The sequence below is a fragment of the Balaenoptera musculus genome, chromosome 4 (assembly GCF_009873245.2).
Source record: "Balaenoptera musculus isolate JJ_BM4_2016_0621 chromosome 4, mBalMus1.pri.v3, whole genome shotgun sequence".
Classification (NCBI taxonomy): domain Eukaryota; kingdom Metazoa; phylum Chordata; class Mammalia; order Artiodactyla; family Balaenopteridae; genus Balaenoptera; species Balaenoptera musculus.
This window is the reverse complement of record NC_045788.1, coordinates 61,344,481-61,368,580: the sequence shown is the minus strand read 5'-3', so window position 1 is coordinate 61,368,580 and position 24,100 is coordinate 61,344,481. Positions and strand designations below refer to the sequence as shown.

The following is a 24,100-nucleotide window of genomic DNA, read 5'->3' as shown; positions in this document are numbered from 1 at the left end:
TCTTTTCTCCTTCTGGGACTCTGATGACATGATGTTAGATAGTTTGTTATTATCTCATGGGTCTCTGAAACTCCATTAACTTTTTTTAAAGACTGTTTTTCCTCTGTTGTTCAGATTGGGTAATTGCTATTCTGTCTCAAGGTAACTGATTATTTTCTGTCCTTTCCATTCTGCTCAAGCCATTCAGTGTTTTTATTTAGGTTATTGTATTTTTCATTCTAAAGTTTACATTGTTCTTGATATCTCCTATTTCTTTGAGCTTTTCTATTTCTGTGCTGTTTTTTACTTGTTTCAAGCATGTTTGTAATTGCTTGTTGAACCATTTTTATGATGGCTGTTTTAAAATGCTTGTTAGATAATTCTAACATCTGTGTCATCTTGATGTTGGTATCTATTAATTGTCTTTTCTCACTCAAGTTGAGATTTTTCTGGTTCTTGGTATGATGAGTGATTTTTATTTTTATTTTATTTATTTATTTGGCCACGCCTCACAGCTTCTAGGATCTTAGTTCCCTGACTAGGGATCGAACCTCGGCCGTGGCATTGAAAGTGCCGAGGCCTAACCACTGGACTACCAGGGAATTCCCTGATGAGTGATTTTTAAATGGAACCTGGACATTTTGGATATTACGTTATGAGACTTTAATCTTAATTAAATCTACTGTTTAGCAGGCCACCTCTGACAGTGCTGTGATTGCTACTGCCAGGTGAGTGAGGCAGTCCAGGTTCCCCACTCAGTCTCCTTTGACACTGGTGGGGAAGAGCTCTTGTTGCTGCAGGGCGGGGAGTTTGGGCTCCTCAGGAGACCTCTACTGATACAGCCCTGGCTAGGAGGAGGAAGAGTGCCTTATTACTGCTGCCTGTGTGACCTCCACTGACACCACCCTGTCAGGGACGGTGGGACGCCTCATTACAGTCTGTAAGGCTGGAAGTCCAGGCTCTCCACTCAGCTTTTGCTGATGGGGATCGGGCCACAGTTGTTTCTGTGGTGTTTGGCTGGAGTAAAGTGGTTATTGTCTAAAAGTTTTGTGTCTTGCTAGGCTATGCTTTCTTGGTCCTTTGGCTAGAGAGAGCATTTTTTGGTACAGGCCTATGTTGTCTGAGTTCATTGGTGTTTCCAGGTTGTGAGCTTCTCCAGAGCCCAGTCTGAGCAGCATGAGGCCAAAAGAAAACCCGGGGAACTCACCACTGTGTCATTCCTTGGATCCTAAGGTTCCTAGCTGGGCTGCTCTCCTTTCTCAGTCTTTTAGAGTCATCTTATATTTGTTTTACATATAATGCCCAGGGTTTTTAGCTATATGTAGCTTGTGGAAGCAGAAGGCCTCTTAGAGCAAATTCATTTAAAATTCATAGTGTTAAAAAAATTTATATGATAGATACATGAAGATTATATATTGATAAAGAAAAATACGTAATGAAAATTGTTTATTTATGAAATAAATAAAAATATTACATGTGCATATTGATTACAAGTTCATAACCAGTATACATAAACAAATTATTAGGGGAGAATAAAAGATCTTTATCTCTAATCAAAGAACCAGACCTCTAGGGTCTACATGGGTTTGGGTTCATGAGTCCCTGAAATTATGTCTAAAATATGTATGAATTTTTCTGAGGAGGAAGGGTTCATTTTTATTATATTCTTAAAAAGCCTCCTACTAGAAAAGGTGAAAATAAAGAATCTCTGCCTGGGGTATGCCAAACATTTGTCTAAAAAGCAAGTTGCAACTTATTCAGACACATAAATATATTTAAATCTGCGTAGATAAAGGTCACTTTGAGAAAATTTTAGAAGGATAATGGAACTGCGTCCTATCTTTAAAATAATATGATAAGTACAATAAATTATAGTCACAAAGAAACTGACTTTATATACACTACCAAATGTAAAATAGACAGCTAGTGGGAAGGAGCTGCATAGCACAGGGAGGTCAGCTCAGTGCTTTGTGTCCACCTAGAGGGGTGGGACAGGGAGGGTGGGAGGGAGACGCAAGAGGGAGGAGATATGGGGATGTATGTATATGTATAGATGATTCACTTTGTTATACAGCAGAAACTAACACACCATTGTAAAGCAATTATACTCCAGTAAAGATGTTAAAAAATAAAGTCAGAGGAAAAATGAAATTAAAATAAATAAAATTTAATAACAAAAAAACTGACTTTACATAGAAATGCACAGCTAATGAGAATTTTCTTTAATATTTAAATTTCTGTAATGAGTGCTTTAGATGGAGATAATCATCTATTTACCATATGATCTGGCCATTTCACTCCTAGGTGTTTACCCAAGAGAAATGAAAGAACACAAAGGGTTGTACACAGATATTCACAGCTTTTTTGGTAACAGCCAAAACTAGAAAAAACTCAAATGTCCATCAGGTGAATGAATATACATATTATGGTATAACCATACAATGGAATGTAATTCACCCATGTAAGGGAATAAATTATTGATACAACCACATGGGTGAATTTCAAAATAACTATACAGAGTAAAGGAAGCCAGACAACAACAAAATGGAGTATATGCTGTGTGATTCCATCAATATAAAACTCAAAGTGAATCTATCTTAACAAAGTAGAGAAGTTGTAGCCTAGGAATGGGGGAGGAGCAGGAGGGACGCACTGCAGAGGAGCACCAGGGAACTTTTGGGGATGATGAACTTTTTGGCCACACTCATAATCTTGAGTGTGGCCATGGTTTCATAGGTATTTATATGTCAAAACTTAATTATAAACTTTAAACATGTGCAGTTTTTTGTATGTCACTTATACTTCAGTAAACCCAACTTTTATTTTTTTATGTTTAAAGACTTGGGAGTCCTTTGTACTATTCCTGCAAACTTTTCTGTAAGATTTAAATTATTTCAAAATAGGATGTTTAAAAAACACCTAAGAGAAAAATTTCTAAAAGGTGCTCCTATAATTGACTCTGATTGCCCCTATAATTAAAAGGAAAGGTCCCTACTTTTTTATATTAAAAAGGCTATTTCTGGAATATAGCATCTACTTCTCTTAATCGCCAACTTTCTAGGGTCTTCTGTGTGAAGAGTTGCTTCAGAATAAAGGATTATCTTACATTTTAGGAGTTACTAAAACTTTAAAGACTTATGAGTCCCAGGCATCCCCGAAGTCCGCAGCCCTTTAATATATGGTTGCCAGTCAGCCTAAACAGGGAAACCAGCTCATGCTGCATTCCTAGGAATGGGTTGGGGAAGCTACAAGGTGGAAGGACAGCATTAATATTCCTCAGAAGGAGAACCTAAGACATGAGTTCAGCCAAGTGGACAAAGACAACCCAGGGCTTAGGCTAAAAAAAATGAAAGAACAAGGAAACAAAGTCAGCTACATATTAAAAGGGATAGGCTGGGTGTTGGAGATACATGTTAATTTTGCAGTGGAGGTTAGGAGTCAGAATTCTGTAGTCTCTATTTAAGATCAGCTGTCTGTTATTGTATATTTACCAAACTGGCTCCTATGTAAGTCTGCAATAGTAACACACGAGGTTCTTCAGAAATCCTGACTTCCCTTCACAGGGCAATCGCTGCCTTGTGAAGACACACACACGTGCACACACAGCCTCCATAATTTGTTCACTCTTTTGCTGGTTTCCCCACTCCACGTCCTTAATGTATCACAGCAGCTTTCAAGGAAGGATATCAGCACTACCTCAGAAGATGGGATTCCCCACAAAACTTGCTGGGTCATGGTTCCTCTAGGGTGCAACATGTTATACTGGCCAAATTTATATTTGTTCTGAAAGATTTGTTTTGGCTAGAACTTCAACATCTGCCACTATAAGCTACCAGCATATACTGTATTAAGCAGAGTGGATGTCAGTGTCACTGAGAATTTGAAAGTCAGAGTAAAGAGTAACCCTTCACCTTTCAGGCTTTAAGATGTGCAACTTGAATATCCTAGATTTTTAAATAAAACCTAAAAATTCAACTCAACAAAACCCAGAAGAAATCAAGTTGAGACCTTATTTTCTGAGAGAAAAAAACCAATAAAATTATACTTTTCCCCAAAATGAAACAAATATAATTTGGTTAGCTGAATTGAAAGAAGAGCACTAAAATCCTGTACCCTCTAAATTGCTTCTCCATAGATGATTATATTCTCCATCTAAAGTCCTCATTTACAGAAATTTAAATATTAAAGAAAATTCTCATTAGCTGTGCATTTCTATGTAAAGCCAGTTTCTTTGTGACTATAACTTATTGTACTTATTATACATTATTTTAACCATAGGAAGCAGTTCCATTTTCCTTCTAAAATTTTCTCCAAGTGACCTTTATCTACGCAAATTTAAACATATATGTGTCTGAATAAATTGCAACTTGCTTTATTTTTTTAAATGACATTTTATTTTTTTATGTTTTGGTCGTACCATGTGGCTTGTGGGATCTTAGTTCCCCAGCCAGGGATTGAACCTGGGCCCCCGGCAGTGGACGTGCAGAGTCCTAACCACTGGACCACCAGGGAATTCCCACAACTTGCTTTTTAGACAAATGTTTAGCCTACCCCATGCAGAGATTCTTTATTTTCACCGTTTTTAGTCAGAGGCTTTTAATGAAAATGGACCCCCTTTTTAAAAAATGGCTGTGGAAATGGTCCAGCTTTTAGGAGACCAAAGAGACATGGCAACTAAATGCAATACGTGGGGAAAAACAGCTGCAAGGGCATTAGTGGAGCAATTGATAAAACTGGAATATGTTTATAGATTAAATGAAAGTATAATATATCAGTATAAAATTTCTTGAAATTGAGAACTGTATTGTAGGATATATAAAGATATTCAAGTTCTTAGGAAATATACACTGAAGTATTTAGGGGTAAAAGGGTATGACATATGCAGCCTACTCTCAAATGGTTCAGGAAAAAAAGTACAGATATAAAGAAAAAATGATAAGTGAAATGTGGCAGAATGTTAAAAATTGGTGAGTCTGGTTCAGGAGTATTTTGGAATTTTTTTCAAAGTGAAACAGACCTAAATGTAAAACCTAAAATAAAAACTTACAGAAGAAAACATAGGAAAAAACTCTTTGTGACCTTATTTTAGGCAAAGATTTCGTAGTTCAGAGACCAAAAAGCACAAATTAATAAATCAGACTTCGGGCTTCCCTGGTGGCGCAGTGGTTGAGAATCTGCCTGCTAATGCAGGGGACACGGGTTCGAGCCCTGGTCTGGGAAGATCCCACATGCCACGGAGCAGCTGGGCCCGTGAGCCACAACTACTGAGCCTGCGCGTCTGGAGCCTGTGCCCCGCAACGGGAGGGGCCGCGATAGTGAAAGGCCCGCGCACCGCGATGAAGAGCGGTCCCCGCACCGCGATGAAGAGTGGCCCCCACTTGCCGTAACTAGAGAAAGCCCTCGCACGAACCGAAGACCCAACACAGCCAAAGATAAATAAATAAATAAATAAAGTAGCTATAAAATTAAAAAAAAAAAATAAAAAAATAAATAAATCAGACTTCATGTAAGTTAAAAACTTACACTTCTAAAGATACTGTTAAAAGACAAGATACATGCTAAAAGAAAATATTTGCATGTCAGAAGTCTGACAAAGGACTTGTGTCCAGACTATATAAAGAAAAATTCAAAAAGAATGGGCAGAAGGTTTGAACAGACACTTCAAAGAAGATGTATGGATAGCAAATAAGCAAATGAAAAGATGAACATCATTAGTTGTTAGGAAAATGAAAATAAAAACCACACTGAGGTATCACTATAAACCTATATTACAGATTTAAAAGACTGACCATACCAAGTGTTGGTGAGGATGTGGAGGAACTGGAAATCTCATACACTGCTGGTAGGAAAGTAAAACACTAAAACCACTTTGGAAAACAGTTTGGCAGTTGCTGTGCTTCCCCATCATAACTGATTACATTTTGTGGTTTTTACTCATTTATGTCTTTCATGCCAGTCTGTAAGCTCCATTAAGGCAGGGACTGTCAATTTTGTTCCCCTCCGTATCCCCAACATCTAGCATAGTGCCTGGTAGGACTCAAGTATTTGAATCAATGATTATCGTGAGATTTAATGTAAACAAGGGATTATGATCCAATTTCTCAAGTATTGTATCATTTAGAGGAATTAGGAACACGTGTAACATTAAGAAAGTTTAAATTATCATAATTTATCCAGGAGATATTTCATAGCCATTATCAATTTAAATTATGAAGGTTATGTAGCAATGTGGAAAAACACAATAGACGATAATACTATACAGCAGTTATAATTTCAATTATAACAAGAAATGGTTGACTTACTGGTCATAAGGTTTTTAAGTTTTGATTTTTATTCTCAAATACAAGGCTGTTGGGGAAAGTGCTTCTCAAGCAGGCGGATGCATGTGTGTCCCTGGGAGGATGCTGTGGGGGGGGGGGGTCATGCAGAGCCATGGGATAAATTTGGCATGCTTTCCTGGAGCAGAACATTTGTCAAACGTTTTAAGGAAAATGTTTAGTGTTATAATGAAGTAGGATACAAATTTCACGTGATTTATGGTAAAGCATTAAATTTGGGAGAAATTCCACACATGTTGGTTTCTTTGGGCAAATTCATGCTCACTCTCTGGTTCGAGGAGTTTTTGTTGTTTTTTTTTTTTTAATTTTATTTATTTATTTATTTGGTTGTGTTGGGTGTTCATTGCTGCACGTGGGCTTTCTCTAGTTGCAGCGACTGGGGGCTACTCTTCATCGCGGTGCGCGGGCTTCTCATTGTGGTGGCTTCTCTTGTTGTGGAGCACAGGCTCTAGGCACACGGGCTTCAGTAGTTGTGGCACACGGGCTCAGTAGTTGTGGCTTACGGGCTCTAGAGCGCAGGCTCAGTAGTTACAGCGCACGGGCTTAGTTGCTCCGCGCATGTGGAATCTTCTGGACCAGGGCTCGAAGCCATGTCCCCTGCATTGGCAGGCAGATTCTTAACAACTGCGTCACCAGGGAAGTCCCTCGAGGAATTTTGTTGAAGTTTGAGAAGTCCTTTTTTAGTCATTAAATGAAATGATGCATGTGACACACATAACTGTCCCTGAAGTTCATTAACTGCTGACATGCTGGTTGTTACATCTTATTGCCTGTAGTTCAGTCCTTGCCAGGTGGTTACCGTATCACGGACTTGGAGTCCCTTTGCCTGATATTTTGTACGTTAGTAATGGAAAGCTTTTTAACTTTGTGCTCACCTAGAAATGTGTGGCTTGTAAGCTTTCTGGAAAAAGTATTTCTACGTTAGACATTGTAGTCACTAAGCAGTTGCACAATGAGAGTTTCACTTTTTCCCCAATATGTTAATTTGCAGTCGGGCGCAATCATGACTGTCCTTGCAGCTGTCTGCACTAAGATCCCAGAAGGGAGGCTCGCCATTATCTTCCTTCCAATGTTCACGTTCACGGCAGGGAATGTGAGTATTTTTATGAAGTGAAGTGCTGGGGACAGTGGTGATATTTTTACATTGACTGAATTCTTGTCCTTAAATTAGAAATGTCAATGCTGGAGGAATCAAAGTTGTATCAGTTCTGTTCTCTTTTGCTGGCTTTCAGGCCCTAAAAGCCATTATTGCCATGGATACAGCAGGAATGATCCTGGGATGGAAATTGTTTGATCATGCTGCACATCTTGGGGGAGCTCTCTTTGGAATGTAAGTTTGAGTATGATTGACTGTTACACTGCTTTCTCAGCTCATCTCCCTCCCCCCACTCCTAAGGAAGGCAGAATAAGGCAGTTACTTCTGTGATGGAAGCAGGGCAGGTGGGGTTGGGAGGGCAAGGAAATCGCAACATGGTTTGCTTTGGTCTTGAGCAGCTTCACCATATGAGATGGGAACGTGAGACTGTTGGCCCTGCCCCTGCCTCGGTCATTTGTAGAGGGAGACCATCTGTGCCTTTACCCTCCCCTTAACCTCAAGTCACCTGAACTCATGACTGTCAAAATTCCTAGTCCTTCTTGGAGGCTGTTGCCCAGCCCCCTAGTCTGTGCTGTATTCCTTTCCCCACTCTCAAGCCACATCTCCCCTGCCCAGTCCCTACCCTGCTCCCCTACCTGGCTACCACTGACCTCACCAGTGCTGGGCAGACTCCCTGAGTGGGGGGAACTGGTCCTCTGCTTGCGATGAGTGTGCAGGTGCCTGCTGCATGACTGGAGTATAGGCCAGATGTCATAAACTCGTGTTGACTACTTATTGAGCATCTGTTATGTTGCAGGCACTGAGCTAGTCACCTTGCGTTATATAATTATTACCTCTGTTTCACTGATGGAAACTGAGGCTCAGAAGTGATCTTCCCCAGGTCAAACAGCTCTTAAGTAGCAGAGCAGAGATTTAAACCCAGATCCAAAGCCCTCCCCACCTCTGTCACACCACAGTGATTACAGTTACCTTGTGGTTACAAGATCTCCCACTTGTGCTTCAGGCAGTGGACTCTTGCCTAAAACACAGTAGTGCTGTAGCGACGCCGTCATAGGACTTCCTCAGGGCTCCTGGAGTCCATCTGACCGTGAGAGGCCCTTCAGCAGAGCTGTTGTCTGTCTGATATGCTGGATCCCTGATGGCCTCTCTTTTCTTGCATAATGTTGCCTTTTACCCTTATTTGGTTTTTACTTTATTTCACAACAGTGGGAAACCTTAGTTTTTTAATTAAAAAAAAAAAAAGTAGAAAAATCTAAGTGGAGCAGTTTTGCCCAGTAGGCAGTGGAACTAAATGCCATTATGCCATTTATAATTTTCAGTGATGATTAAAGAATAGCATGTTTGAGTTCGAGCTTTAACAGCAGCCCATTATAAATAGTAAAAACTGACCTGGTATTACAGTATGAGAAACATAAAGACTGATGATGAAAAAGGGGTTTTGTTTTATGAACTCTAAATTTACCTGGCTCCTTCCATGTATACTTAAAGGATCTTTTCCCCAGCAGTTTTTTATTCCTCTCAACTATAATTAGATGACCTTTTTCTGTTCTGAAAACTGGATCAAATGCATTTTAAAGTCCAGAATCTGAAAGGCAGAGGAATCCTTTCTCTTTGCTGTTTCTAATTTCAACTCCTTTCATTTACTAGATCTTGGTCATATCTAGAATTCATCTTTTCTAACATCTTTAATGGTAAAGATTCCTCAGTCTAGATTAAAGATGTTAGAAAAGGTAAAGATCTGTTGGTAACCTCCTGCACATTGCTTTGACTTTATGTCCCTGACCACATTTTATGGTCTTCACCTTGTACTGCTGCAGTAATGATAGCTAATGTATATTGAGTATTTGCTGTGTGCCTACGCTAAGGAGTAATTTAATACTCTTAACATCCTGTGAGGTAGTCCAACTTTACAGAAAGGAAACTGCTTAAAGAAGGGAGTATCCAAGGTCGCACGGCGAGTCATTGCAGAGCTGGAGTTTCAGACTGAGCACTAGACTGTGAGGCTGCTACCAAAAACAAACAAAAAAGATACCTCAAAAATTAGTCAGCTTGAAATATTTTCCTAATTTTAATTTAACCGAATGACCAATTACATTTGAACTTACGAGTATAATCAAAACAATGTACCTGTAAGATTAAAGTGTTTGACTCTTTGCTTGAAATAAGTAGGTTAAAAGATTTGAGAAGGACACTTTACTAATGGAGAGTTCCCGACAAGTGTTTCATTTCTTGTAAGAGTTTTATAATTGCATTTGAATCATAGGGTGATCCTTTTTCTCTTGTTTTAAGTTCACCAGAGAACTTCACTCTAAGCCCAAAGAATTTTGTTACATGCTGTTAATTAATTGCATGTTTTTAAAATGCTTTTTTTTCTTTCTGCAAATTTACTGATCATTTTTCAAAATTTTAATGGTGACTTTTTATGATTAAATTTTAACTATATTAGTGAGAATTAAGATTCAGGTACAATTCAAGCCCTTTGTAATAAAAAAAATACATGCTCCAAACATTTAAAAAATGTTTAAAACATTAAACTGCCATTCTGATATCAATTAAGTTGAATAGAGCATTTTTTTCAGTCAGGTTGTCTAAGATGAAAGATCAACAAAATCTAGTTTCTCTGCCTCAGGGAACATGAAATCTGTTTGGGGAAACCAGGGCAAAAATAAAAGTTTCAATAACAAAAGCTTTTTTAAAATAGCCATTCAAATCCCCCTCCTCCAGGGAAGCTCCCCGGGGAGGCAGGTGCCTTTGAGCTCCTCCTGCAGCCTGTGCTGCCCTCGGGTAGAGCTCCTGGTCATGCAGACCCGGGCCTGTGGGCTTCTGATCTCACTCCCTGTGTGTTCCTCAGCTTAAGCAGGTGCTCCCGAGAGGCTGAAGTGCAGCCCCGCGGTTAGAGCGCAGGTTACAGGGTCAGATTTGGGTTCTAGTGTCAGTTTGGTGATTCCTAGTTGTGCAGCCTGAGCAAGTTAAATTGCTAAACCTCTCAGTGTTTCGCTTCCTCGGCTCATTGCTTCAGGCTGCTTTTCGGCATTGTTTAACAGGAGGATGGGGATTGGAGCTGTATTTTAAAAGGTGGGCAGAATTTGGATCCTTTTGTGTAGCCAGGCTGAAGGTGAGGAAGGAGAGGCATTTAAATTAGTATAGCCATCATTATTAGTTAATTCTAATTCTGACATTTCTTACACTTGACATAATAAAAAGAGTCCAGGCTTAGAATCACTCTGACCTGCAAGTGAGTGCTTGATTGACCACTTAGAAGCTGTTAGCGCCTTGGGCAAATGACTTTCTTTCAGACTTGATTTCTTCATGTTTGTAAATCGGAAAAGTGATACTTGATTTGCAGGGTTGTGGTGAATTAAAAGTAGTGTGTGTGAAGTACTTACAGTTTTGGAGCAGTCACACATGGTCCCATCCTATTTCCATCTTTTATGTATTCTATATATTAAAGGTAAGTCATTGATCTACATTAAATAAATTAATCAGCTATTTTAATATGCTGGATAGTAAATGACAGTGGCATTCAGTTTTTAAAATGTCAGCTTGATATCATCATAGTACTTGGCATTTGTATGTCATACTGTTTGAATGTTGGACTTGGTTTGTTTTTCTTTTCCCCAGATGGTATATTACTTATGGTCATGAACTCATTTGGAAGAACAGGGAGCCTCTAGTGAAAATTTGGCATGAAATGAGGACTAACGGCCCCAAAAAAGGAGGTGGCTCTAAGTAAAACTGGGGTTGGACAATACTGGTACGACTGGTCCATGCTGCCTGAAGCCCTAGGAATGCATCGGCCCTGGAGTGACCACATCTTTGCTCCTGCCTGGAAGACACTGAGCATCTAGCTTTCCCAGTATTTTAAACTATGTCCCCAGTACATGTCTCATTAGAAAATGAATTATGACAAAGTTGTGAAATAAAGGTTTATATCTCTAGTTTGTAAACAGCGGGTATATGTCTCTTTTGAAGAGCACTAATGCTGCCCTGGAATCTTGCTGTTCGTTGTTATATTTAACATAGTTTGAGTACATGGAAAGGTCTGATTGGAACTCAGAGGCGCTTGTTTTTTAATGTTGGCCTTCTAGCACCTCTGCTAAATATTTACTCTTACTTACCTACCCCTTTCCTTGCTTGGTTGACAGGTAAAAGTTAAGAGCATCTTCTCTCTGGCATGGGTCTGAAATAACAGCTGCAGTATTTTCTAAATTTTCCCAAAAAGGTAGGTAATGTTTCGTGGCAGTGAGTGGCATATACAGAAAGCTATTTTTAGGTTTTGCTTTCTAGGTTAAAATTGTAGCTAAATTAAGAATTAGAAGGAAGTATCTTGGATAAATTCAGACTTGAATCTGAGCCTAATAGCATCTTATGTTGGAAAATGTACATTCTTTTAAGTGGAGCATCTTACTGACATAGCAGACAGAGGTCATCATCATAGCTTCACTGTAGTGGAACTCACTTGTCCTCGTGATTGAGAATTATTTCTAGGAAATGTGATTTGAGAATTTAAAAGTTTTTCTTGAAAGGATTTATAGTAGAGTTTTTGAGTCTTTTGGTTGATCTCAAAAGGTTATACCACATTTTGCACCTTGCGCTGGAGAGGGCCGGGCTTGCCTGGTGGCGGGCACAGAGCGCCTGGCTTCATGACAAGGAAGGGAGCCGTGCTCCCCTCACACGGTGTTGAGAGCTGAATGGCAGCATGTGCCCAGCACATAGGGATTGTCCAGTTATGGTGGTTCTTCATCTTTTTCCCACCAAGCCGGACTCTTCTCTGCTGCAAAGTACCGGTCATTCTTGCCAGGCAGGGGACTCTGTTCTAGTTTAGAATAGTCTAAAATAATGTCACTTTAAGGAGAGAGAATTTTTGTTAACCCAGCCCTCATTTTGCCAGTAAGGAACCAGGGCGGTCATGTGTGGGAACTGCCCAAGGTCACACTGCTGTGCTTTGACATTTCTGAATATGTAGTTATGCTAAGAACCCTGTGACTTACAGATGAGACAAGAAGTGTTTTTCAGAGATGGGATGGGAGGCTGAGATCACATGGACATTCCATATGGAGTCCAAAATGAAATTCATGTCGTCTGTGGGCAGATCCGGAAAACAGGCAACAAAGACATGTCTGCTCTCTCTGCTTTGTGATGTTTAGAGAAGGAACGTTTGGAAGGTCAAGTTACCTACCTGTGAGAGGCCTTGGGAGGTCAGCGCCCAGCTCCAGAAGCACAAGCCTAACTGTCCATGGCTTTGGCAACTGTCCCTACTCTTCTGTTTGCCCGCTGGGGTATCTTGCTTTCTCATCTTGGCTTCTCTGCTGACACGTGAGCACCCCAAGGCCGTGCTTTCCCTGGCTAGCGTGCCTCTCAGCCTGTGCCACCTCCACTGTCCTCTGAAGTGTGGGGTCCCAGGAGTGCACTCTTAGCTGTCTCGTCTCTCTCCATTTCTGTGGCTTCAGTTATCTCTGTGAGGATGTCTTCTGAGCTCTGGACCCACTGAATATCTCTAAGCTGTCACTCAGTACATATGTCTACTTTGTAGACAGTATGGAACTATGTCCCAGGCATAGTTCCAGGTCCTCGGACCCCACTATGCAGGCACATCAAATATCAATCCTGGCTTAAGCCGGAAACCTGGGGTCATTCTAGATTTCCCTCTCTCACCTCTCATTTCTAGAATCCAGCCCCTTCTCTCCACTCCCAGTGCCTTAAGTTCAGTCCCTTGTCTCTAACCTGGACTGTTGTTATGATTGTTCTCCAGCTGCTCTCTAAAATGTCCTGTACTTCTCCACAAGGCCACAGAGTGCTAAAAACACTTTAGTCATTTCCTGTTGTCGCCTATGCAAACTCCCTAGTGTGGCTACCAAGGCCCTCCGTGGCCCAGCCTCTGCTGCCCGTGGCTGAACCCTTGGCCCCTGGACCCTGCATTCCCACCCGACCCCACTACCCTCCCTCACAACGGGCGGCGAGTCCAGGCCCCTGGCCCTCTCTCCGCTGTTGGAAGGCCCGCTCTATTACACTGGTTTCCACGTCTGTCACCCACTGCACTGTAAACCTCCTGAAGGCACCCAGCATTATTCCAGGCACATTGTAAGTGCTTTTTGACTGTTTAGTGAATGAAGAAATCAAAACAAGAAGGACTGCTTTTTTTTTCCTGCAGAATGGAGTGTTTTAGTCACCAGTCTCCCAGGTGGCTGACCCAGGCAGGGCCTGGCACACACAAGTCACACAAAGCCAGTGTACCCTGAGCAGGTGTGTAATCTCCCAGTGTCTTCATGGTACGCAGGCTCCTCTGCTGCTGCCTCTTGGGCCATGGCCTGGCCAAGGCAGCTGAACTGCTGCCACTTCGGGCAGTCGTCGTGTCACTTTGCTGTGCCTTTGAGCTAAGATAGGCAGTGGTTTGGGAGAGGAATCTGTATTCTGATGGCCAGGGCTGTACTGCAGTCCTCCCTCTGAGGTGCAGGCTGGATACTGTCCAAGTATATGCTTGAGATGGAGCACTGGGTAATTAATGCTGTTTCAACAGTTTTACTAGTAATTGGTCTGCAGTGCATACTGAGGGCTAGTGTCAAATATTCAGGAAGCCTTTGCGTGTGGCCAGGGAGCTGTTTGATACCCTGTCCTGCATTAAACAGACTGACCTATAGCCTGGAGGATTACCTGTACTTAGCTCTGCACAGGAGGGAGAGAAACTTTTATAGCATAGTGGCCAAAGATTTGTGGCAGCTTTATAAGCAAGCCTTTATGGCCATGCTTTAAAATTAGAGATTTTAGGCCTCAGGAAATATCAATTGAAGGCTAATGCCAATTCTCAGTGGAAGCTGAATTGGATGTCCCAAATTTGGCATCATAACGGCTGATTCAAACCCACGTTCTATGGGAAGCACGGCCCCAAGTCTTCCCTGTGATCCCCTCATCGCGCGTCTCCCCCTGTGTGCCCACGAGCTCCGCGCTGCAGCCTCGCGCAAATCTGGTAATCTGGTAGCCACGGCTTGTCCCCTGTCGGCGGGGTCCAACAGACCCTCCGGGAGGCGGGCTGCAGCCTGGGTGCTGGCGGAGGGCGATCAGCTAGGAATTGTCGCCATCCGGCCCTCGGCCTCTGCGAAGCCAGGTCTAAATTATAAGATAGCATTTAGGGAATTTTGGATTAAATTAAACATTCTTCAAGTTGGACACTTGTGCCTCCGGGCGGTTTCAGTTCCTCCAACCCCAGCCCCGTTTCTGCACCCCGCCAGCCTTACCCTCTTCCCTCACCGGCGCCCCGCTCCAGCCCTGCACAGGCGGCCCTGGCCTCGCAGGGCTGTCGCCCAGCCCTCCGCTCCCTGGGCGGCCACCCCAGGCCGGGGGGCGGGGCTGCGGCGGCGCCGGGAGGGCCGCGAGGGCGGGGCCGCGGGCGGGGGCGGAGCGGCCCGGAGCGCTGGGAGTCCAGCGAGCGCCAGGCGCCGGGGCCGGCATGGCGTGACCCTGCATCAGCCGCCTCTGCTGCCTGGCGCGGCGCTGGAACCAGCTGGACCGATCCGACGTGGCCGTGCCACTGACCCTGCACAGCTACTCCGACCTCGAGAGCGAGGAGCCGGGCCTGGGCGGTGCCACCTCGCGCAGGGGCCCGTCCCCCGCAGGCGCGCGGGACCCCGGCCGGGACGTGCCGCTTACTCAGTACCAGCGGGACTTCGGCGTGTGGACAGCTCCCGCGGGGCCCAGAGATGGAACACTGGGGCGCGAGCCGGGAGCGGGCGGCCGCAGGATCAAGCCCCCTGCGTCCTACAGCCGGGGGGTCTACGTGCTCCCCGTCGGCGACGCAGATGCGGCTGCAGCGGCGACCACATCGTACAGGTATGAGGCTGGGGGCAGGAGAGCGCATCGTACGCAGACCCCCTGGTCCCAGGAGATTGAGCTGGGGAGCCTGGAGGACCAGGGTGGGCGGGAGGGAGGAGGCGCCTGGAGCCCCCATCCCACACGACTTCGAGAGCTGCGGGCGACCTTCGAGGTCATCCCCTTTGGTTCCTGGCACTGCCAGCGTCTCCTTCGATGCTCCCCGATCAGACTCGGAGTGAGCGAGCACCTCCGTGGCGGCGAGCTCACTACCTCACTCGCTGCCCTCTCGGGCAGTCCTGTCAGAAAGCCTGCCTTCGACCGAGTTAAAATCCGCTTCCCCTTAACTTCCACCAGGTGGGCCTAGCCATAGGAGCGGTGCTCGCGGGCCAACTGCCTGAGGCAGCACCTTCTGTGGGGGCATTGGTGGTGAGGACCAAATGCAGAGCTTCCAAGTGGGTGGTCCCCTAGAGATGCCACTGAGTGACTGAGGGCAGCTGACCTGGCTATCACTGAGGACAGGCCTATGTTCTGCCCCTGGGCAACTGAGGGCTTTCTCTTTCATTACAACAGTGATCAGAAAAATTGGAGATTACGGAAATTACAGCATAGAAAATGAGTATGCCCTTAATCCTACCCCAAACTTGTAGTTCTTTCTAATCCTTAACATGCATTTGAGTGCATATCTGTTTATAATTCTTGCATAGTTAGATTTGTAACTGTACACTTTTTTTTTTTTTCTTTCACGTATCGTGGATGTCATTCCGTGTTACTAGATGCTCTTCTACAACATGAATTTTAATGGATGTGCAGTATTTTATCTTATGGATATACATTATCCATATATTGATATATATGTCCAAATATTAATCTACTCTCATGTCGTTAAATATTTAGGGTGTTTCTAATTTGGGGCTATTAAAAACACTGTTCCTTTGATCTAGTTACTTCACTTGCAGAAATTTTCCCTACAGGTAACCTTGAACATGGGGTGGGAGCTAAGGAGTATAAGGTACGTGTCAACAACGTACAGCAGAAAATGGAAACAGTTCCATTGTCCTACTGATGTAGGGGACTGGTTAATTATAGCTCTGCCATAGGATGGGCTACTGGGAAGCCCAGAATGTACTGATAATAGAAGATGTCAAAAAAGATGCAGAACGATACATCTGCTACTATTTGTGTTTTTAAAGGGGTTATTGATGCATACATATCTGCTGAAATAAGCGTAGGATGTCTCTGCATGGATGTGTGAGAAAATGGTAACCTTTAGGGAGAGGAAGAAGGGGAAGGAGTTGTGGATGCTGCCAGGGGTGGAAGGAGACTGAGGGACTTTTCACTCTGCCCTTTTGAACCACTGCTTTGTTTTTCTGTTTTTTTCTTTTGGCTGCACCACATGGCTTGCAGGATCTTAGTTCCCCGACTAGGGATGGAACCCATGCCCCCTGCAATAGAAGCACAGAGTCCTAACCACTGGACCACCAGGGAATTCCCTGAACCACTGCTCTGAAAAAAAAAGTACATGTATTACCTTTAACAAAAAATTTTAGAGAAAAAAATCTCCTTTGATCAGCATTCTTGTAGCTAAAGCTTTGCTTATACAGTAATTTCTTTAGTATGAATTCCTACCTGTGGAATTAAGGGCCAAAAGGTATGAACTTTCCCCTTCAATTTTATTACTTTTAAAATCAACTGTATTGAGGTATAATTTCCATATAGTAAAATTCATCCATTATAAGCGTACAGCTGGATGACTTTTGTATACACCTGGGCATCACCACCATAATTCAGACACGTGGAACATTCCGTCTCCCCAGAGTTTCCTTCATGGGCATGCAGGTTTTAAGGAACTCGATGGGGAGTGGCCGTTTCAGGGTGGGTCTTGTGTTCAGGGACGTGTGCTCAAGCTGAGCTGCAGAAATGCAGCCAGGGGTGTCAGGGGCAGGGCAGACACTGAGCCGCAGCACTGGGGCCCCAGCCAGGCAGTGGACGATGCCAACTGCTGCATGACGGGGCCCTGAACCAGCTGGAGGGGCCTTGAATGGTGACAGCTCTGGAAGGCCAGAGGTCCTGGGTGTGCAGCGCCTTCAAGTGGCTGATGTTCCAGGCACAGACGGGGGCGGAACTTGCAGGGAGATAGCTTCAGCTTAGGGAAGGAAGCGCTTTCTAATAAGTAGAACTGACTGCGATGGGTAAGGTCACGTGGTGCTGATCTCCTGCTCACTGGAAGTGTCCAAGCAAAGGCTGGACTTTTAGAAGCCGTCCCTCTTCCTTGCTGAGCAGATGGCAGGTTTGAATGTCCTGCTGGGTCCTTCCAGCTCCAGTGATACTAAAGGTACTAGTTATTACTCTCTGCTTGACACGTACCAGGCACCAGGTTTAGGACTTCCCACAGATTATCTCCCCAAGACTTCACAATAACGCCCTGGAATAAGTTGCTGTCCCCATTGTATAGATGAGGAACTTGAGTGGCTGGCACGAGGTCACACAGAGCAGAGCAGAGCAGAACCCAAGTGTGTCTTGCCTCAGAGACCAAATCTGTGCCCCCAATAGGTTATCATCCCCTAAGATGCTGCCTCCTCTGAATCAGGTAGTTGCTTGACCTGTGTCTGGCAGTGGTGGAAAAGTACTGAGCTGGGCAAGAGTTGGGACTCACTAGAGCTCTCCTTCCTGGTATATAAACTTGGTGGGTCACTTGGCCCCTCTGACCCTTTCCTCATCTGTAAAGCAGAAATAGCAAGAGCTTAGCTGCCTGGGTCACCTGGCAGAGACACAGGACCACTGCTGAACTTGGCTCCCCCAGCACCGTGCGAGCCGACCTCAGGGACCCTCCATCTCCCAGCTCTACTACTGGAATGAGCAACTCCATCCCGCCTACCTTCTTGAAAGATGCACATTACCTAAGCAAACTATTTAAAGAAATTTACAAAACAAAGGAAATGAACAGATCCAGAGAGCCCAGGGATACTCCTCTCCACCCCAGCAGGTCCTGCCTCGCCTGGCCCTTGGTCTCCAGGTGAGAACTGACCTGCGTCACTCACTCGGCCAGATGGGCAGCGGGTCCTGCCCACTGCCAGCCTGGGTCCTTCCTCATGACCAGCTCCTCCCAGCGCCTCCCCTCCAGAATTCGGTGTATCAGCACCCCTGGCCCAGTCATCCCTCTTTCCTTCCTGGGTGTGTCAGTTAAAGGGCCAACAGTCAAAGTGTCAGACTTGACTCCCACTTTTCCAAGTCCCCATCGGGAAGGCTTAGAGAAGTTCAGGGATTTGTTTGAAGCCATGTTGGCCTGAGAACCCAGGCCTCAGGATCCTCAGTCTGGGCGCTCTGCAGTGCCCTGGGTGGCTCCCTGCCCCTCAGCAGGAGGGACTGCGGCCCTCAAGGTCCAGCTGAGGCTCACATGAGGTGGACAGTGGTGGAAACTGCTTGGTGAGGGGAGGCACAGTGGACTCAGCTAGTCCTGTATTGTCTCCTCGGCAGGCCATTAGCCTGCCCTCCTCATCTCCTGGGCAGTCACCAGGCCCTGCCGAGTCTGTCTTCAACATCCCTTCTCCATCCCCACTGCCGGCTCCCCTCTCACCTGGGCTCCAGCACCAGGCCTGCCCCACAAGCAGCCATAGGCACTGCTCTAGCCCCTGGCTCTGGTCACTTCCTGCTCTGGGACCCCTGCAGCCACCCTGGGGCAGCGGGCTTGGGCTGCCAGACCCAAGGCTCAGCTCAGTGTGGGAACAGAAGGGCACACCCAGGGGAGGACCTGCTTCCCCAGGAGAAACAGAGTAGCAGATGGCTCGGGCAGCTGGTCTTTGAAACCTTGCAGCTTTGGAAGCAAAAGTTATCCAATAGGGCCTTGGCCCAATTCGCCTCCTGGTACCCAAGTGCTGACCACAGACACAGCTGCTCCCTGCACACGTGTCTTGCCCAGTGGTGCCCAGCTGTGCTGCTAAGGAGAAAAGGCTGCTTTGTTGATCTCAAGGCCTGAAACCTGGCCAGGGCTGTGGATGAGGTGAGATAGGCGTGGACCCAGCCCAAATGTGGGTGCTGCCTCTGGCCATCTGGACCCTTTTCCTCAGAACATCACCTTGGCCAGCGGCTCCTGTGGGCACAGGAGGTCTCTGCCATTTAGTAGGGGAGTTGATAGAATTAAAATAGGTCTTTTTTTTTTAAAGAGGAATTGAGAAATTAAGTCTTTGTCAAAAGAATGCTACTCTGAGCACTTGGAGCTAGGCCGTGCCAGCCTTGTCACTTCCCTCCAGGTAGCCAACACCTACCCCCCTGTGCAGACCACCGTCCCTCCCTGCTCCCGCGCATCAGTGCCAGCGGGCATAGCGCCATACAAAAGCCACAGCGCCAGGCTGTCTTTAGTTTCTTGAGATGGTCACTATGATTTATACTCTTTTGCAGGAGTTAATAAGACAAGTTATTAAAAACTAAACATAATACTGAGCCTCATTTTCTTCCTCAGTTGTAACCAGGTATGGAGGACCGTGCAGTGTGCTGTCCAGTCTGGCACCTCCTCTGGACATAAGGGCCACCAGAGATGTGGGCTGCAGGCAAGCGACTTTCGCTGGTTCTGGGCCACTAGGGCCCCTTCAAGTGGCCCGGAGGCAAGATAGGGAGCCCTGGAGGGCAGGGCTGGAACGTGCTGTCTCTGAGGCCCAGCACATGCCGGGAGCTCGTGGTTCGGGATGAGTAGGATCCAGTTGTTGACTGAGCTCTCTGCTTACTCCCCGTGCAGCCTGCGCCTATTGCTGCCCAGCAACGGGAGAGAAAATTTCCGGTGGAGCTGTCTGGGGTACACTTCCTCTGCTAGTTCTGCCTTTGTTAAGGGGAGAAAGGAACATCTGCAGCCAGAGCAGCATCTCAGCAGTGGACATTGGTCAGGAATATTCCAGAAGCACGGGGCAAGGGCCGAGGCCTCTGAAGGGTCAGGGGAAGGGACGGGTGACCCTGTGCAAGGTTGTGACGTGTTCTGTTCCAGACAGGAATTCCAGGCTTGGACTGGAGTGAAGCCATTGAGATCCACAAAGGTGAAACCCGCCGCAGTCATCACAGCCCACAGCTCTGGATGGGGCAGCAGCCCCGGGGCTGGCTTCCAGGTGAGTCCGGAGCTGGTGCTGCAGGGCGAGGGGCTGGGTGCCTGGCTGCAGGGGGTGTGAGGACAGAGGCTTTTTTTCCAGGTTAGGGACTAGGAGTCAGGTTTGGATGGTGTAGGATGGCATTATGCCAGGGACAGTGGTGTCTGAGCACCCAATTAATTGTTCCTCGCGAACAGAAAGCCAAGGTGCTGCTTTGTCGTTAGCCACGTGTGTGTCCCCCTAGTGCTGACTTCTCTGGGGAGCAGGGTGTCCCCTCCCTTCTAAATCCCAATCTTACCCTTGACCACTGACCCCTAGTGACAAGCTGTCTAAGCCCCGGCGTTCGTGTAAAGAGGAGCTGGAAGGGGGGTGGGGCTGTTCAGCTTCCTGACTCAACCCAAAGGAGGCTTCAGGGAGAAAGGAAGGTCCACGTGCTCCATCTGGCCAATGTCCACTAACGCAGGAACCCCGCCCACTGCAGACCCTTCAGGTTAGCAGTCCCAACTCTCGAGGACGAAGAGGAGGGGATTGTTTTCCTGGAGCTGCGGGGAGGGGGAAAAAGTCGAGGGAAAGGCCCACCGATCTGTGGCCACATTTCATTTTCCAGGTCCCTGAGGCGAGGAAGAAGTTCGCCCCTAACCCCTCAGCCATCTTTCAGGCCTCGGCTCCCCGGATCCTCAACATGTGATCGCCCACGGAGAGAAACGAGCAGCCACAGAGGATCAGAACCCACTGCCCGGGGACTGGGGTGAGGTCTCAGGACCACACGGCCCCTGCTGTCAGAGGGGGAGGGTCCTCCGTTCTCACCGTGGGGCACCACTTCCTCTCCAAGCTGCACGAGGCCGCGGGCAGAGCAGAGGCACAGAGGGACGCAGCACCACCCAGCTCAGCTCTGGGCCTGAGACGCGTGCGGAAGGCTTCAGATCTTTGTTGATCGCCTCTCTTGGCCACCCTTCAATTTTACACCTGAAGAACTTGATCAACTCTGTGGACTGAATCGGTTGCTGGGGGCTGAGGAACATGGACGTAACAGGTCCTTGAAAGATCCAGTAACGTCCACGTTATTGTTTTTGCAGGCTGCACGATAATTTTATAACCTATGGTAACCCAAGGTGGTGTCCTTGGATAGTCCCACCAACGGCCCCACATGTTCAGGCTGTAGAAGAAATCTTTCTTAGGTTATCACCTGCATGTGACTCATGATGATGCTAAGTAACCAGGAAGGAGTTCCCCAAGGCAGCAGAATATCAATCATCATAGGGTTTCAGTTTTAAAGACAATTTCTTTATGGCCAAGACGACCCTGGTTTTAACAAAACATTTCTTGGCATGAGTGAAGTACTGAGTGAATGACATTCACCTTAGTATTACTGACTCCAGTTTTGTTCCCTTAACGTATTGATGACTAGATGGGAACTACTATACTAAGAACTGGGAGCTTCTCTGGGAGAAGGGTGGCATTAGCTTCATTCCCTGAAAGACCTGAAAACGTCATCTCATTACAGGGAGCTCACTAGCTGTTGAGGCAGCTCATTCTGTTTTTGGAAGGCCCTCCTGACTTTCTCGACAAATTCCAGCCAGTGCAGCCACCTGGAACTAGCCCGGTCCCCTCTTTGCACAGCAGCCCTCGAAACAGTTGAAGGAGTTTGTGTTCCTTTTAGAGATTCGAGGCACAAGCGAAGGACAGTTTTGGTAAGGAAGCTCAAGGATTTCCCTTTGGATCTTTACCCCTTTCCAGCCCTCAGGTGGCTTAGCCAGGTGAGCATTTACTTTCACCACAGGAGGTGGCATTCAGGTTTTAGAAGCAGCTCAGAGCGGAGGCGGGGCCGTGTTTCCAGCTCCAGGCTGCGAGGGGCCGTTAGTCCCCTCAGAGGTGCTAGCTCCCAGCTCTGGCACGTTCCAGCAAAGGAAATGCTCTGAGAGAATCATTTTAAAGGGAAAAGCAAAACCATATGCTTACACAAAGGGTTCTATTATTTCAGACTTCATTGGTTTTGCATGTTAGATGCTTCTAAGGGAAAAGAGACTGCGTGCTGGGCATTCTGTGAGAAGCAAACAGATGAATGGTTACAATCTCAGATTTTACTAAAACGCAAACATACTGTTTCAATTTAACTTATTTCTTTAAATTAATTATAAACGCGAACGCCTTCTCATGTCTTCCTTTATCCCCTCTTAGAGGACTGAATGTGCCGTGGCTACTGCTGCTCTCCCTTGGAGGCTTGTAGATTCTGAGAACGCTGACCCTGGCTGCAGTCGCACTGGTGTCGTATGTAGTAAGATTTAACAGAACCCACGAACTTCCTCTTTTACACTTACTTACCCATATCCCCCCAACCCTGCCAGGAGCCTAGGGTAAAAAGACTGTCTTTGAAGCTGGTCTTGGGCTCAAATCATCTTGGCTTCTCCACTCACTAGCTGGGAGCAGTTTAAGCGTCTGTTTCCTTATCTGCAAAGTATGGGTAATGCCACTCCCCTCCCCAGCCCCCCAAGAGAGTGTGTTTATGTGCAGCGTGCTTAGTACAGTAAATGGCCAACAAAGCACAGCTGCTGTACTTATTCTCTCCTGCCCAAGCACCCCTTCCCGGGAGCCTGCTTTACTCCCATCTGCAGCTTTGGTCCATCTGATGCCACTGACAGGCCCTCTCAGTAGCCCCTGCCTGTGTCACACCGCATAGCCAGCCATGCCCATCCCTCCCCCAGAGCCTGTCCCAAGAGCCCATTCACTGAGCTGGGGTAAAGCAGGCTCCCATGCTGGCAGTGTTGGCACCGCAGCAGCGGTGGGAGCACCACCGCCTGGGAGAGGCCTGACCTCTGGAAGGCATCCTGCACACCCAGGAACAAACAGCTTTTCAGAAACACCCCAACCCAACAGCCTTCCGTACTAGACTTCACTAATTATTAGATCTGGATTCTGAAGCAGCAGCTTCCTCCCACTAGGTCTTAATAAGGCCTTAACATTATGTTACCGGAGTCGCCTTCAGAAGCAACTGAGATAACAGCCTCAACCACGCGGTCCCAACTCACCTAGGTCCTATGTATGACACAAACAGACGAAGACCGAAAGGAACGCGCTGGAATACTGATGGTGGCTATCTTTGAGACGGGGAACTATGGATAATTAAAAATTTTTTACACCTTAGAATATTTGCTAAAAGTTTCTATATAATTAATTAGCATTTTTATATTAAATTAAAAAGCAGTTTAATCTGCTTGTTAGGTAATTTTAGCCAAAGGAAAGAGTTCAAATTAATTATTCCATGACCAAAGTTAGCACTGCAGTAGCAGGCTGGACCAGCCGTGAGGAGGCCCAACCACAGGGAAGCCCCTGGGTCCTTTCACCCACAGTCATTTAGACCAAGACTGACGGCTCCGTAGTGAGTCGAACTCAGAAAAACCCATTACAAACGCTAATACTTTCATCCTTGTAATAACTCCAGGATTTTTTGCCAAACTCCAATAAGCAGCTTTTGAGAGAACCTTGGCCATGCAGCCCACCCTGGGCCAACGGGGGACCCTTTGAGCAGGATCAGCTCCGCTGGCCTCACTCACACAGGTGCCTTCAGTCAGTTAAGAGGGAGCCCCCGATTAAGGTACTGTGACACTGTCTGTCCCGTGGCTCCTGTCAAAACCGTGGCTGACACAAATAACATTCAAGAAGGGGGCCTAATCAATGCCCCTATTCTCCTTCCTCCAGACCATTCAACTCCCTAAAGGTTGACACTAAGTGAAGCCTGGTCCCAAGAAAGCTACATACTTGGATGGTATCACAGGGCCTCCTCCCCAAAGAACTTCTTACCTTTGAAGAACCAA

At 46.0% G+C, this 24,100-nt stretch overlaps 2 protein-coding genes across 2 annotated transcripts in view; both read left to right on the top strand.

The window, feature by feature from the left end:
- PARL (presenilin associated rhomboid like) overlaps positions 1 to 11,360 on the top strand; it is a 64,062-nt gene extending 52,702 nt beyond the window's left edge. The window contains exons 8-10 of the mRNA XM_036850699.1: positions 7,309 to 7,410; positions 7,550 to 7,647; positions 11,035 to 11,360. Of these exons, the coding sequence (XP_036706594.1) occupies positions 7,309 to 7,410; positions 7,550 to 7,647; positions 11,035 to 11,146 (312 nt within the window). The 3' untranslated portion in view covers positions 11,147 to 11,360. The remainder of the gene's footprint in view (positions 1 to 7,308; positions 7,411 to 7,549; positions 7,648 to 11,034) is intronic.
- A 3,497-nt stretch (positions 11,361 to 14,857) lies between these two features.
- On the top strand, positions 14,858 to 22,457 carry MAP6D1 (MAP6 domain containing 1). Its single transcript, XM_036851623.1, is given in 3 exon segments — positions 14,858 to 15,237; positions 20,192 to 20,309; positions 20,896 to 22,457. Coding segments are annotated over 3 exon segments (579 nt in total). The 3' UTR covers positions 20,977 to 22,457.
- Positions 22,458 to 24,100: the final 1,643 nt, after the last annotated feature.